This window comes from Mustelus asterias, chromosome X (assembly GCF_964213995.1).
Source record: "Mustelus asterias chromosome X, sMusAst1.hap1.1, whole genome shotgun sequence".
Classification (NCBI taxonomy): Eukaryota; Metazoa; Chordata; class Chondrichthyes; order Carcharhiniformes; family Triakidae; genus Mustelus; species Mustelus asterias.
In genome coordinates, this window is record NC_135834.1 from 8,642,741 (window position 1) to 8,659,184 (window position 16,444).

At 48.9% G+C, this 16,444-nt stretch overlaps 1 protein-coding gene across 4 annotated transcripts in view; it reads right to left on the reverse strand.

Annotated features, from left to right (window-relative positions):
- Window positions 1-16,444, reverse strand: part of LOC144481903 (acid-sensing ion channel 1-like) — a 1,161,333-nt gene that overhangs the window by 43,318 nt on the left and 1,101,571 nt on the right. For all 4 annotated transcript variants that reach the window (XM_078201068.1, XM_078201069.1, XM_078201066.1 and 1 more), the window contains one exon: window positions 15,960-16,113. In XM_078201068.1, coding sequence (XP_078057194.1) covers window positions 15,960-16,113 — 154 coding nt within the window. The remainder of the gene's footprint in view (window positions 1-15,959; window positions 16,114-16,444) is intronic.

Genomic DNA, 16,444 nt, shown 5'->3' on the forward strand with positions numbered 1-16,444 from the left:
CCCCCTGATACTCGGGTCAATTTAGCATGACCAATCAACCTAACCTGCACATCTTTGGAGTGTGGGAGGAAACTGGAGCATCCGGAGGAAACCCACGCAGACACGGGGAGAACGTGCAAACTCCACACAGACAGTGACCCAAGCCGCGAATTGAACCCGGGTCCCTGGCGCTGTGAGGCAGCAGTGCTAACCACTGTGCCACCGTGCCGCTCATCTTTTGCTCCTATCCGCGCTCATTATTGCGACACCTCACAATGCTGTCATCCCCAGCTCTCTCAAGTCACTGATAAATGTGGGGGAAAAGCTGAGGTTCCAGTCAGAACGCCAACAGCCACATCCTGCAGAGTTGCTACCCTTGAGTGAGGCAGAAATACGCCCATAAATGGTTTGAGCTGTCTCGAACCACTCCCTGAATTTTGGACTCAGATGGAAACAACAACAACTTGTACAAACATCCCAAGGTGCTTCACAGGAGCGTTCTAAAATAAAGCTTGACATAAGGAGATATTAGGACAGGTGACCATGGTCAGAAAGGTAGGCTTTATGTCATGTTTTAAAGGAGATAAGTGAGGCGAAGAGACGGAGAGGTTTAGAGGGGGAATTGCAGAGCGTCAAAGAGCAAAGGACAGTACAGCACAGGAACAGACCCTTCGGCCCTCCAAGCCTGCACCGATCACGTTGTCCTATCCAGACCATCCGCCTGCATCCCTCTATTCCCCGTCTGTTCATGTGTCTATCCAGATAAGTCTTAACTGTCGCTAACGTATCTGCCTCAACCACCTCACTTGGCAGCGCACTCCAGGCCCCCACCACCCTCCGTGTAAAAAACTTCCCCGCACATCTCCACTGAACCTTTCCCCCCTTATCTTGAACTTATGCCCCCTTGTAATTGTCATTTCTGCCCTGGGAAAAAGCTTCCAACTGTTCACCCTATCCATACCCCTCATAATTTTATAAACTTCTATCGGGTCACCCCTCAGCCTCCGTCTTTCCAGCGAGAACAATCCCAGTTTATTCAATCTCTCCTCATAGCTAAGACCCTCCAGACCAGGCAACATCCTGGTTAACCTTTTCTGTACCCTCTCCAAAGCCTCCGCGTCCTTCTGGTAGTGTGGTGACCAGAATTGGACACAGTATTCCAAATGTAGCCTAACCAACATTTTATACAACTGTAACATGATTTGCCAACTTTTATACTCGATGCCCTGTCTGGTGAAGGCAGACATGCTTACTTCACCACCTTTTCCATCTGTGCAGCCACTTTTAAGGATCTGTGGACTTCAACTCCCAGATCTCTCCGTGTGTCTGTGCTCCTGATGGTTCTGCCATTTATTTTATAGCTCCCACCTGAATTGGATCTACCAAAATGCATCACCTCACATTTGTCCGGATTAAATTCCATTCGCCGTTTCTCTGTCCAATTTTCCAGCCTATCTATATCCTGCTGTATTCTCTGACAATCTTCATCACTATCCGCAACTCCGTCAGGGCTCAAGTGCCTGAACGTACGGCCACGAATGGCGGAACAAACGAAGTGGGGACGTGCAAGAGGTCAAAGTTGAGGAACACAGTCTCAGAGGATTGTGGGGCTAGAGGAGGTCACAGACGTAAGAAGGAGCAAGGCCTTGCAGGGATTTGAACACAAGAATGAGCATTTTAAAATCATGGCATTGTTGGATCAGGGGCTATTGTAGGTCAGTGAGCATTGGAGTGATAGGCAAATGGGACTCAATGAAAATTAGGGTGTCCATTTAAAACAAGTGGATGGGTCAAGGGAGGTGACAGAATCATCAGTGTCTGAGTGGAACTTGCCTTCAGATGATATTGCCGGGGGGGGGGGGGGGGGGGGGGGCGGGGGGGTGTGGCGGCGGCGGCGCAGAGGAGGAGTCTTGTAGGTGGGAATTACAGCGGGCTCAGGATAAACCCTCTAGGGGAAGTAATGGTATAGGATCAGGAAGGGAAACCATCGCAGGCAACTCTGTGTCTGCGACTTGATCAGAGAATAGAACAAGGCTCAGGGCAATCCCACTCAGCTAGACAAGGGGGAAAAGTCACCGGAGGAGGATGGCGTGGGCGGCACGGTGGCACAGTGGTGAGCACTGCTGTCGCACAGCGCCAGGGACCTGGGTTCAATTCTGGCCTCGGGTCACTGTCTGTGTGGAATTTGCACATTCTCCCCGTGTCTGCATGGGTTTCCTGAGAGTGCTCTGGTTTCCTCCCACACTCCAAAGATGTGTAGGTTCGCTGGATTGACCATGCTAAATTTCCTCTTAGTGTCCAAAGATGTGAAGGTTAGGTGGATTGGCCATGCTAAATTGCCCCTTAGTGTCCAAAGATGTGCAGGTTAGGTGGATTGGCCATGCTAAATTGCCCCTTAGTGTCCAAAGATGTGCAGGTTAGGTGGATTGACAATGCTCAGTTGCCCCTTAGTGTCCAAAGATGTGCAGGTTAGATGGATTGGCCATGCTAAATTGCCCCTTAGTGTCCAAAGGTGTGCAGGTTAGGTGGATTGGCCATGCTAAATTGCACCTTAGTATCCAAGGATGTGCAGGTCAGGTGGATTGGCCATGCTAAATTGCCCCTTAGTGTCCAAAGATGTGCAGGTTAGGTGGATTGGCCATGCTAAATTGACCCTTAGTGTCCAACGATGTGCAGGTTAGGTGGATTGGCCATGCTAAATTGCCCCTTAGTGTCCTAAGATGTGCAGGTTAGGTGGATTGGCCATGCTAAATTGCCCCTTAGTGTCCAAAGATGTGCAGGTTAGGTGGATTGACAATGCTCAGTTGCCCCTTAGTGTCCAAAGATGTGCAGGTTAGATGGATTGGCCATGCTAAATTGCCCCTTAGTGTCCAAAGGTGTGCAGGTTAGGTGGATTGGCCATGCTAAATTGCACCTTAGTATCCAAGGATGTGCAGGTCAGGTGGATTGGCCATGCTAAATTGCCCCTTAGTGTCCAAAGATGTGCAGGTTAGGTGGATTGGCCATGCTAAATTGCCCCTTAGTGTCCAACGATGTGCAGGTTAGGTGTTTTGGCCATGCCAGATTGCCCCTTAGTGTCCAAAGAAGTGCAGGTTAGGGGGATTGGCCATGCTAAATTGCCTCTTAGTGTCCAAAGATGTGAAGGTTAGGTGGATTGGCCATGCTAAATTGCCCCTTAGTGTCCAAAGATGTGCAGGTTAGGTGGATTGGCCATGCTAAATTGCCCCTTAGTGTCCAAAGATGTGCAGGTTAGGTGGATTGACAATGCTCAGTTGCCCCTTAGTGTCCAAAGATGTGCAGGTTAGATGGATTGGCCATGCTAAATTGCCCCTTAGTGTCCAAAGGTGTGCAGGTTAGGTGGATTGGCCATGCTAAATTGCACCTTAGTATCCAAGGATGTGCAGGTCAGGTGGATTGGCCATGCTAAATTGCCCCTTAGTGTCCAAAGATGTGCAGGTTAGGTGTATTGGCCATGCTAAATTGCCCCTTAGTGTCCAAAGAAGTGTAGGTTCAGTGGATTGGCCATGCTAAATTGCCCCTTAGTGTCCAAAGATGTGTAGGTTAGGTGGATTGGCCATGCTAAATTGCCCCTTAGTGTCCAAAGATGTGTAGGTTAGGTGGATTGGCCATGCTAAATTGCCCCTTAGTGTCCAAAGATGTGCAGGTTAGGTGGATTGGCCATGCTAAATTGCCCCTTAGTGTCCAAAGAAGTGCAGGTTAGGGGGATTGGCCATGCTAAATTGCCCCTTAGTGTCCAAAGAAGTGTAGGTTCAGTGGATTGGCCATGCTAAATTGCCCCTTAGTGTCCAAAGATGTGTAGGTTAGGTGGATTGGCCATGCTAAATTCATAGAATCATAGAAACCCTACAGTGCAGAAGGAGGCCATTTGGCCCATCGAGTCTGCACCGACCACAATTCCACCCAGGCCCTATCCCCACATATTTTTACCCGCTAATCCCTCTAACCTACACATCCCAGGACTCTAAGGGGCAATTTTTAATCTGGCCAATCAACCTAACCCGCACATCTTTGGACTGTGGGAGGAAACCGGAGCACCCGGAGGAAACCCACGCAGACACGAGGAGAATGTGCAAACTCCACACAGACAGTGACCCAAGCCAGGAATCGAACCCGGGACCCTGGAGCTGTGAAGCAGCAGTGCTAACCACTGTGCTACCGTGCCGCCCTTAGTGTCCAAAGATGTGTAGGTTAGGTGGATTGGCCATGCTAAATTGCCCCTTAGTGTCCAAAGATGTGTAGGTTAGGTGGATTGGCCATGCTAAATTTCCCCTTAGTGTCCCAAAATGTGTAGGTTAGGGGGATTGGCGGGGTAAATGTGTGGGGTTACGGGGATAGGGCGGTGGGTGGGCTTGGTCAGATTCTGTTGGAGAGTCAGTGAAGATTCGATGGGCCGAATAGTCTCTTCTGCACTGTAGGGATTCTATGATTCTATATTGTCGAGAAGAAATATCTTTCGCAGTGACACGGAGTGTTTTGTGTGAATTTGATAAGGGTTGTCTGCGTGTGGCTGGGGTGGAAGTGGAGCGGTTCCAGCGTGGATTCGTGGGAAAGGTGGGCACAGATCAGGGAGGCAACATCATATCCTATGAACGGAATGAGGTTGGAGAAGGGCCAGCAGTTTGAGAGAACAGAGAGGATCGAGCATGGGGTGTTTTTGAGCAGGGGGTGATGGGGGGAGATTTGAAAGGGGGAATATTACATGAAAAATATGTCAATGTTTCAGAGTTTTATTATGGTTTGATACAGTTCATAAAAGCTTTTTTTCTTAACCATTTTAAGCTGTCAGCTATTTCATCCATGCAAAGAATATTTTCTAATGTTGTATGAAACATCACCTGATGTGAGGTGGGCCTGAATTTCTGACATGTTCCCTCAGGAGACAAGACTCCTTGTCAGGGGTATGAGATTGGACAATCACCCCGTTTACATACTTTCTGTGGGGGAGCCAATGGCCTAGTGGTATTATCACTCGACTATTAATCCAGAAACTCAGCTGATGTTCTGGGGGACCTGGGTTCGAATCCCCCCACGGCAGATGGTGGAATTTGAATTCAATAAAAAATATCTGGAATTAAGAATCTACTGATGACCATGAAACCATTGTCAGAAAAAAACATCTGGTTCCTTTAGAGAAGGAAATATGCCGTCCTTACCCGGTCTGGCCTACATGTGACTCCAGAGCCACAGCAATGTAGTTGACTCTCAACTGCCCTCAGGCAACTAGGAATGGGCAATTAATGGTAATACCAGCCAGCAACGCGCATGTCCCGTGAATGAATAAAAAAGAACTAAGCCAAATGTTTGCAGTAATCCAGCATCTAATCCACAGCATCAGAAGCGCTTGCTTTTATGACCTGAGGATTGGCACTGCACAGTTCCACAGCACGTTTTTGCAGGGTTTTATGAACCTTTTCCCCCTTCGCAGAACACCACGGGCCCATCAACGCGCACAGCACAATGACAGGACAGCGAATCTCTACGTAAAGTCGACGCAAAGTGCCGCATCAGACTCCACGGTGATGTCTCAGAGCACGTCACGTGTGATAATCTGCCTTGGAGTGCAGCGACTTTGCTTTGTTAGCAAACCTGGCAGCCATTTTGTGTGCAGCACGATCGCAGACAGCAATAGGAAAGGATAAACGGCACCCACAACGCAGCACAAGTCAACGCGTTGCGGAGAAGAGGCAAGGAACATGGAGAAGGAGAAAGGGAGAACAATAGCTCTGTTTACACTTAGCGATGGAGAGAGAGTGAGGGGATCTCACTCAGCAATCGCTCTCACAGCGGCCTAGACAATGAAAGAACATGAGCCCACCTGCTGGCTTTCTTTGCCATCTGCTAATTGGCATTGCATTTGGTGGTCGAGTGGTTAGGATTTAGCGCTCTCACCGCCGCGGCCCGAGTTTGATTCCCGGTCAGGGAATGAAAATTTCTGGTCAGAACGGTGGCACAGTGGTTAGCTGCCTCACAGCGCCAGGGACCCGGGTTCGATTCCTGGCTTCGGAAAATAAACCATGCTCTGAACATTGAGGGTGTCCGTCTTCAGAGAATCCTGTTCGCCAGACTTAGGAGTTAGTCTGAAGGAAATCAGCGGTTGCGGCGGCACGGTGGCACAGTGGTTAGCACTGCTGCCTCGCAGCGCCAGGGACCCGGGTTCGATTCCCGGCTTGGGTCACTGTCTGTGTGGAGTTTGCATGTTCTCCCCGTGTCTGCGTGGGTTTCCTCCGGGCGCTCTGGTTTCCTCCCACAGTCCAAAAGATGTGCAGGTTAGGTGGATTGGCCGTGCTAAATCGCCCTTTAGTATCCAAGGATGTGTAGGTTAGATGGATTGGCCATGCAAATTGCCCCTTAGTGTCCAAAGATGTGCAGGTTAGGTGGATTGGCCATGCTAATTTGCCCCTTAGTGTCCAAAGATGTGCAGGTTAGGGGCATTGGCCATGCTAAATTGCCCCTTAGTGTCAGGGGGATTAGCAGGGTAAATACGTGGGGTTACGGGGATCGGGCTTGGGTGGGATTGTGGTCGTTGCAGACTCGATGAGCCAAATGGCCTCTTTCTGGGATTCTATGAAAGCAAGAACTTGCATTTATATAGCGCCTTTCACAACCTCAGGGCATCCCACAGTGCTTCACTGTGAACAAAGTAGAAGCAATGTTGTCTCTGTTGTGAGGCAAGAAACACAGCAGTTAGGAGACGAATGACAAAGCTCATTGCTTTTAGGGTTGAGGGTTAAGTGTGTCCAGTTTAAGCCGGGACGTTGGGAGAAGGCTGATTTTTTTCTGAATGGCTCCGAGAGTTCTCGAACTTCCACTGAAACAGCAAACATGGCCTCACATCCAAAAAGACCGCAAACCCAACAATGCAACACCCACCCACTGGAGTGACAGGCGAGATCCTTCAGTGGGCCTTGAACCTCCTAACTTGAAGATGAAGGAAAGCCAAGCTTGGTGTAACAGAAAAGCAGATCACCGTGTCCTCAGACTCATAACACCAGCCTGGTGTATTTTTTGCTTTGGAAATAAATATTAAACTTCACCTCTTTCTGATTAGAATCACAGAATGATACAGTCTAGAAGAAGACTATTCCACCTATCATGGCCGGATGTCTCTCGTTCCGTTGCCAGCGAGAATGGAGAACATGGCGCTCCGCCAAATCTCCATTCCCTGAAGCGGGACTGGAGAATCCCAACTGCGGGCGAGATCGGAGAATCCAGCTCCGTATGCCTATACAGCTCGTTGGTCGAGCTACCCAACTGGTCCTATTCCCCCTGCTCTTTCCCCCAACACCCTTGTAAATGTTTCCTTTCCATCCAATTTTATCCAATTCTCCTGGGAACATTACAATTGCATCCACTTCCGCCGCCCTTTCAGGCCACACCAAATCAATTCATCATCTTCTCCCCCTCATGATTTTGAATGCCCCCAATAAATCTCCTCGTAATCTTCTCTGCTCTAAGGAGAACAATCTCAGCTTCTGCAGTGTCGCCACATGAACTGAAGGACGTCATGCCTGGGGACTTTCTGGAAAATGTCCGTCCCAAGGCCTTGGTATCCTTCCAAATGTGCGGTGGCCAAAATTGAAGATCACCATCAAGCCAAGGCGTAATCAATGTCATAAGACCATGAGACCATAAGACATAGGAGTAGAATTAGGCCACTCGGCCCATCAAGTCTGCCCCGCCATTCAATCATGGCTGATATTTTTCTCATCCCCATTCTCCTGCCTTTTCCCCATAACCCCTGATCCCCTTATTAATCAAGAACCTATCTATCTCTGTCTTAAAGACACTCAATGACCTGGCCTCCACAGCCTTCTGCGGCCAAGAGTTCCACAGATTCTGACTGAAGAAATTCCGACTGTCCCCTTGTTCAGTTGGATTTGGATCTGACAAAGGGAATTGCCATCCGAAATAGGCCAATAAAGAGAATATTGTTGCTTATGGCCACACTTCCCAAGCTGTCAAATCTGGGTGGAAACAGCTGCGAGGAACTCGGGATGTGTCGATGTTTGCGATATTCGCTGCTTGCGATATTCGAACATACAGTTCAGCAAGATACTGCGACCCTCCTCAAAAATCTCTTTGCGGCAGAGATCAAAGTTCAGGACCAGTCAGGCTGGACACTGACTGCTGAGCTTAACAAGAGGCCAAAGGATATGGGTGCAGGAAGGAACTGCGAACACTACAGTCTTGACTATGCAATGGGTTCACACTCCTCAAACGCGACAGCAGGGAGTATAGCCAACACCAATCCCGCTTAACCCCGGACAGACAGGCGGATATTCGTTTGGTGATGTCCCAATGAAGCTGCTTCTTTGAAAGGGCGCCTCTTAGCATTAAACGCCTCTTGTCAAAACCGATGGAGTATTATATGAGGCCTGCGGCCAGACACCGCCAATGTTTCCTCGTGCCCCTTCTCACAGAAAAGGGGGGGACATAAAACTGGGCGGGACAGCAGCAGAGTGAACCCCTGGCAACCTCTGAACAAAGGTCTCTCGCTTCTGAAAAGCTATAGAAGGCAGGCCTTGGTTACAAGGCCTCGTAGATGCCAGTGCATTGAGAATGCGTATGAATGTAACTTCACTTCTGCTCTCTGTACAGACGGCGTGGCAGAGGAGTTGGTGCAGTGGTGGTAATGCTGATGGGTTAGTAATCAGAGACCCAGGCTAATGCTCTTGGGTTCAAATCCCATGATGGCGGCCGGTGGAATGTGAATCCAATCGATAATTGGCAAAAGTCCGGCCGGAAATTATGACCATTCAAGTCAGCAAGGTCTTCCAGTTCTGCCGACGAGGCACCCCCACTGCAGGTTTGGGTGGCACAGTGGTTGGCACTGCTGCCTCACAGCGCCAGGGACCCGGGTTCAATTCCCGGCTTGGGTCACTGTCTGTGCGGAGTCTGCACGTTCTCCCCGTGTTTGCGTGGGTTTCCTCCGGGTGCTCCGGTTTCCTCCCATAGTCTGAAAGACGTGCTGGTTCGGGTGCATTGACCCGAATAGGAGTGTGGCGACTAGGGGAATTTCACAGTAACTTCATTGCAGTGTTAATGTAATCCTTACTTGTGACCCTAATAAATAAACTACTTTACTTTCGGTTTCCCGGTGGCAGGGGGCGCTTTCAACGGGAAACCCCTTCGACAACAGCGGGACCAGAAGGTTCCATCGTTGGCCAATGGTGGTCCGCCTGCACCACCACGAAACATGTGGCGGGTTGTGTGGAAATTCCAGGCCTCAGTCTCCGCAAGGGTGACCATAGAATTGTCAGCAATTGTTGTCAAAACCTACCTGGTTCACTAATGTCCTTTAGGGAAGGAAATCTGCGGTCCTTACCCGGTCTGGCCTACAGAGCCAGAGCAAGGTAGCCTCTTACCTACCTTCTGAACTGGCTGAGCGGGACACTCAGTTCAAGGGCAATTTAGGATGGGCGACGTATCTTGCAAGTGATGCTACATCCTGTGAAGGATTAGAAGAAAAATAAAGGATGCAGGTGGGACCAGAGCAGGATTGCTTTTCCAGGATGCCAACATCCCCTTTGAACCAAGCACCAGTCCAGCTCCCAGCAATCAGGATGGAACTGCAATAATTGCCCCCCGTTGTGCAGGGGGAAGGGTAACAGGCACAGACTAGTCACACCCAGCAGGGAGCCTTTTTTTAATTCATCCGTGGGACATGGGCGTCGCTGGCTGGGCCAACATTTATTGCCCATCCCTCGTTGCCCGAGGGCAGTTGAGAGTCAACCACATTGCTGTGGCTCTGGAGTCACATGTCGGCCAGACCGGGTAAGGACAGCAGATTTCCTTCCCTCAAAGAACCAGATGTTTTTTTTTTCCGACAACGGTTTCATCAGTAGATTCTTAATTCCAGATTTTTTTTTAATTGAATTCAAATTCCACCATCTGCCGTGGCGGGATTCGAACCCGGGTCCCCCAGAACATTCGCTGAGTTTCTGGATTAATCGTGGATAATACCACTCGGCCATTGCCTCCCCTTGCAAGGGTGCTCAAGGGTGTCCACATTGCATAAGAATCCGATCGGACAGAAGCGATTTCCAGGAATGCCTCCAAAACCCAAGAGTGTCCCTGGACTGGCGAGGGGCATCAGACTGGCATTGCAGTCAGAGGGAACCCAGCGTTGCATGAAAAGGGACCTCTCAATATCCAATCCTTGGTTTTCAGGGGGGTCAGAGTGAAGAGGCAAATGAGTGCCAACCGCAGGTTAAGCACGGCAAGTAAGGGAGAAGGTGCTTCCGAGATACATGCGCATGGACACACTGGGAACCACTGCAGATTATTAACAACACATCCACTTGTTAAACGCTGCGTTCTGTGATTTTATTACTGTTTGATAAAGGAGTACAGGTCTTGGGAAGTAGGAAAGACACACACTGAGTGTAGTACCAGTCAGAAAGAGTATGTAGGCCTTCCAAACCCTCTGCCAGAGAAGGAAGCGGTCGTGATGCCCTCCTCCAGCTTCCTGCCAACATGTTGAGTCAGGCCTCCTTCCCTCTTTGGCGTCATCACCTTCCCGCTCACCTCTCTGCCCATGCTGACCCCTAGAGCCTGTCCGTCACTTCTGTTGTGCAGCATGGGCACAGAGAGGCCTCTCTGAAGCACTCCAAAAACACGCTCATTAAGAATCCGACATGTCTGCTCCAGTTGGATAGGGCCTCCCAGCAAGGGCCATCGGCTAGTCCGTATCTCGCCTTTCGTAACCCTGTCTCCACTGAACTGCCTCAGAACGGAGGAATAACGCTGGGTGGAATGTGCTGAGATGCATGACCCACGGCCTTTGCTCCCGTTACTTGCGGTCCATACCATATACCATACCATATGGGCGGCATGGTGGCACAGTGAGTTGGCACTGCTGCCTCACAGTGCCAGGGACCCGGGTTCGATTCCTGGCTTGGGTCACTGTCTATGTGGAGTCTGCGCGTTCTCCCCATGTCTGTGTGGGTTTCCTCCGGGTGCTCCGGTTTCCTCCCACACTCCAAAGATGTGCAGGCTATATAGATTGGCCATGCTAAATTGACCCTTTGTGTCAGGGGGACTAACTAGGGGAAATGCATGGGGTTACGGGGATAGGGTCTGGATGGGATTGTGGTCACGCAGACTTGATGGGCCGAATGGCCTCCTTCTGCACTGTCGGGATTCTATGAACCTTCATTCATGGCTCCCAGTCTGGCAACATCTTGATTTTAAATTCTCAACCTTGTTTTCAAATCCCTCCATCTCCTTGCCCCCCCTCCCTATCTCTGTAATCTCCTCCAGCTCCCTACAACCCCTCCCTATCTCTGTAACCTCCTCCAGCCCCTACACCCCTCCCTATCTCTGTAATCTCCTCCAGCCCCTACATCCCTCCCTATCTCTGTAATCTCCTCCAGACCCCTACACCCCTCCCTATCTCTGTAACCTCCTCCAGCCCCGACAACCATCCTTATCTCTGTAATCTCCTCCAACCCTACATCCTCCCTATCTCTGTAATTTCCTCCAATCCTACAACCCTCCCGATCTCCATAACCTCCTCCAGCCCCTACAACCCTCTCAGATCTCTGCGTTCCTCGAATTCCAGCCTCATGAACATCCCCGATTTTAATCGCTCCGCCATTGGCGGCCGGGCCTTCAGCTGCCTGGGTCCCAAGCTCTGGAATTCCCTCCCTAAACCTCTCCAACCCCTCTCCACCTCACTCTTTAAATCCTACCTCTTTGACTAAGCTTTTGGTCTTCTGACTTAGCATCTCCTATCGTGGCTTGATGTCACCTTTCTAATACCCCCGCAACGCACTTTGGGATGTTTTATGACGTTAAAGGTGCTATATAAATAAGTTGTTGTTGTTGTTGGAGTAGATTGGTTCATTTTTGATTTTAGTCCAGTTAAAGGAGATGTCTTTCACTGATCTCCCCAAACTCGCCTTTCCTGAAGAAATAGTATTTTTCTTTGCTAGGGGACGTCACCGTGGCAACAGCACATTGATCGATGTGCAACGATAATCTCGAGGTTGGAGGCCCTTTGTGCACCCTCGCAACCACCCCACACCACCATGTCAAAATCTGAGTTAAAGCACTGGCCAAAAATTCCTGAATGTATGATTTACATTAAATAGCATCACTTGTTCCAGTGCAGATGTTCCACTCACCATCCGGGACAATAAGAAGCAATTAATGAGAGTGTTTTATCCTTCTCTGTCTTGCAGTAACTTTATAAATGGGAGAACAAAGGGTCCCTATTGATGAGGGTTTATTCTGGATCTGACCGACACCATAAGAACATAAGAACTAGGAGCAGGAGTAGGCCATCTGGCCCCTCGAGCCTGCTCCGCCATTCAATAAGATCATGGCTGATCTTTTCGTGGACTCAGCTCCACTTACCCGCCCGCTCACCATAATCCTTAATTCCTTTACTGTTCAAAATTTTATCTATCCTTGCCTTAAAAACATTCAATGAGGTAGCATCAACTGCTTCACTGGGCAGGGAATTCCATAGATTCACAACCCTTTGTGTGAAGACGTTCCTCTTCAACTCAGTCCTAAATCTGCTCCCCCTTATTTTGAGGCCATGCCTCCTAGTTCTAGTTTCACCTGCCAGTGGAAACAACTTCCCTGCCTCTGTCTTATCTATTCCCTTCATAATCTTATATGTTTCTATAAGATCTCCCCTCATTCTTCTGAATTCCAATGAGTATCGCCCCAGTCTACTCAGTCTCTCCTCATACGCCAACCCTCTCAACTCCGGAATCAACCGAGTGAATCTCCTCTGCACCCCCTCCAGTGCCAGTATATCCTTTCTCAAGTAAGGAGACCAAAACTGTACACAGTACTCCAGGTGTGACCTCACCAGCACCTTATACAGCTGCAACATAACCTCGCTGTTTTTAAACTCCATCCCTCTCGCAATGAAGGACAAAATTCCATTTGCCTTCTTAATTACCTGCTGCACCTGCAAACCAACTCCTTGTGATTCTTGCACAAGGACACCCAGGTCCCTCTGCACAGCAGCATGCTGCAATTTTTTACCATTTAAATAATAGTCCACCATGGGCGGGATTATCCGGCCTCATTCATCCCAAAACCGTAAAATCCCGCCCGAGGTCAACGGACCTTCCCATTGTCCGTCCCTTGCCCTCTCCGATCCCCATGGCGGGCGGGATGGTAAGATTCTGGCCCATTTCTGGTATTGTAGGTATTAACATTAACTAGTACTGACATCTCAAATGAACGAAAGGTTATGGAGGAGAAAAGGAAAGGGAATATGATTTATAAGAGTACTTGAAATCTGCATTAACTGTTGGTGGGTACTATATAAAAATATATGTAAAGTGCAGATCCAGTGAAACTGACAATATTACTATCATACACATCTTATACAGGACATGCACCACACTTGAATAGAACTATACCCAATCCTACAAGAGGTACAGAACACTCTTGCTTTCAAATCCCTCCATGACCTCGCTCCCCTGACATGCCTCCGTAACCTCCTCCAGCCCTACGACCCTCTGTGATCCCTGCGTTCCTCAATCCTGCTCTCTTGTACACCCCCCGATTCCTGTCGCTCTGCCATTGGCGGCCCTGCCTTCAGCCGCCTGGGGGGCCCTAAGCTCTGGAACACCCTCCCTCAATCTCGACCGCCTCTTCCTCTTCAAGGAGCTCCTTCAAACCAAATGTGTAGCTGTCCTAAGACGTGTCACATTTTTTTTGTGAAGTGCCTTGGGATGCAAAGGATGCAAAGTGTTCTTGTGCAAACTAGTGGATGCTGGATTCAGTTTCTGCTATTGCTATTCGCAGATCCACTCTACCCATTGAGAAAGTTGTATTGGGACGTTCAAATGTCCACACACTTCAACCTAAATCTTGCTGTCTTGCCCAGTGTTCAGCACCTTTCTGGGGGCCTTTCAACATTCATGGACAGCCCTCTCTGATAGCAAACTGACAAATTAACACATTCATTCAAATTCTTGTTTTCAAGAAGCACAAACAGAAGCAGGCTTTATATCAGGCAGTCACAGTTAAATACAAGTCACTCATTAGTGCCTATATCTGTGCACTGTCTAGAAAATAGGTTTCCTGCTTTGCACTCACACCGCTTCATGAATGTTGGAGAAGAATGGAAAATGACCCCGGTGTCAGCTGTTTTATCCGTTCCTTAACCAAATGAATGTCACAAACCACTAAAAGAAACAAGGCCTTTGTTCATTCCCTGCTCCACCCACCATCTTGTCTTTTGACCAAGTATTTAGCACGATCACAGAAATTTCCACTGATTTAATGTCACAGTTTCATAAAGAGGGTGGACAGCAGGAATTGAGAGAAAGGTGGAGGCGGCGACAGCAGCTCTGCTTCTGACCAGTGTTTTGACACAGGAAGGCAGAGAGGTTTCGGAAGAGAATTCCAGAATGAGGGGGTCATATTGACTACATGGAATGGCGCTGTTTGGAGCAATGGGAAGGGGCGCAGTGGACAAGATTCAGAAGAATGGAGGGTGTGAGCTGAGATGTGAGGTTAGAGTGCGTTGTAGGTGGGGAAAAAGCTTGTAACCGTGATTGAGAGTTTTGCAATCTGTGTGCTCGGAGACAGTAATATGGAAGATGTGTTGGTTAGGTGGATTGGCCATGCTAAATTACCCCTTGGTCTCCAAAGGTGTGCCGGTTAGGTGGATTGGCCATGCTAAATTGCCCGTTATGTCCAGAGATGTGCAGGTTAGGTGGATTGGCCATGCTAAATTGCCCCTTAGTGTCCAAAGATGTGTGGGTTAGGTGGATTGGCCATGGTAAATTGCCCCTTAGTGTCCAAAGATGTGTGGGTTAGGTGGATTGGCCATGCTAAATTGCCCCTTAGTGTCCCAAGATGTGTAGGTTAGGTGGATTGGCCATGCTAAATTGCCCCTTAATGTCCAAAGATGTGCAGGTTAGGTGGATTGGCCATGCTAAATTGCCCCTTAGTGTCCGAAGATGTGCAGGTTAAGTGGATTGGCCATGCTAAATTGCCCCTTAGTGTCCAAAGATGTGTAGGTTAGATGGATTGGCATGCTAAATTGCCCCTTAGCGTCCCAAGATGTGCGGGTTAGGTGGATTGGCCATGCTAAATTGTCCCTTCGTCTCCAAAGATCTGTAGGTTAGGTGGATTGGCCATGCTAAATTGCCCCTTAGTATCCAAAGATGTGTTGGTTAGGTGGATTGGCCATGCTAAATTGCCCTAGTCTCCCAGGATGCGTAGGTTAGAGGGATTAGCGGGGTAAATAGGTGGGACTACAGGGATGGAGCCTGGGTGGGATTGTGGTCGGTGCAGACTCGATGGGCTGAATGGCCTCCTTCTGCACTGTAGGGATTCTATGGTTTCTACGATCAGTCAAGTATGGCATTGGCATCAGAGGACTAGTGTACAGAGTATCTGCAGGAAACAGCCAATATTTAACTGGGCAAAGTTCTGTCTCAGCCACCACAAACAGTCAGGAAGCACGGTAAAAGTTGTAGTGTTGAGGACAGCGTCATGGAGAGGTAAAGCTTAAGCAACATTTGGAACTGGAGTCCATTCTTGCGGGTGATCTTGTCAAGAGCTGGCATGTCACTGAGGGAGAGCTTGTAGCATGTTATAGATGAGGACGGGAGGAGAATTCATGATGCGAGTGGGCTGACCACAAACTGTCAGCTGGGAATGGGACCATGAAAGGACTCCACCATCAAGGTAAACCACAGACATTGAAAAAGGAAGCGGTTGACAACAGTACAAAGGAAGAATGCTTAACCCTGGAATAGTCAGGCAGGATACTTTTAGTGGTGTCAATCTGTTTCTAGGTGGGACAATGACAGGCTCAAACAATCCAATGAAACTCCACAGAGCGTCAGGGAACTGTCACTGCGTCACACTTGACGTGAGGCGTGGCTGAACCCAGTGACAAAGGCATTGCCTCTTTAATCATGGCTATACACACACACACACACAGAAAAGCAGTTACAGTAGAGGCTACTCACCCGATGTAATCTTCCGATTTGTTGTACTTTTTGGCCAGGTATTTGGCTGACGCCTTGCTGGGGATTTTTACCATGGACAACTCCTTACCATATCGAGTCATGTTGCATGGCGTCTCACATGTGCAATATGTACTGTCCGTCTCCACCAAGAACTCTGTTCAAATAGCAGTGACACAATTGTATTGGCAAGTGTGTATTGCTTGCTGTTAATGGGGGGTTGGGGAGGGGGTGGGGGGCTGATGGTGCGCTGGGCTAATGCATTGTTCTTTTACTGCCTTCCCCTGTTCAAAGGGATTCATTAGAATTCTATTCATCACATTTCTGTCTTATAGTCTGTAGTTCAGTCCTGGAACAGACAATAGGCCAGTTAGTCCAACAGCCCTGTCTCTTTCCCAACTCATGTCTTTTCCTAGGAGCTTATAATTCCTCCTTCAAACATATTTGCAATCTTTGCTTCCAAATGCAGGTAAGATAAGACTAAATGA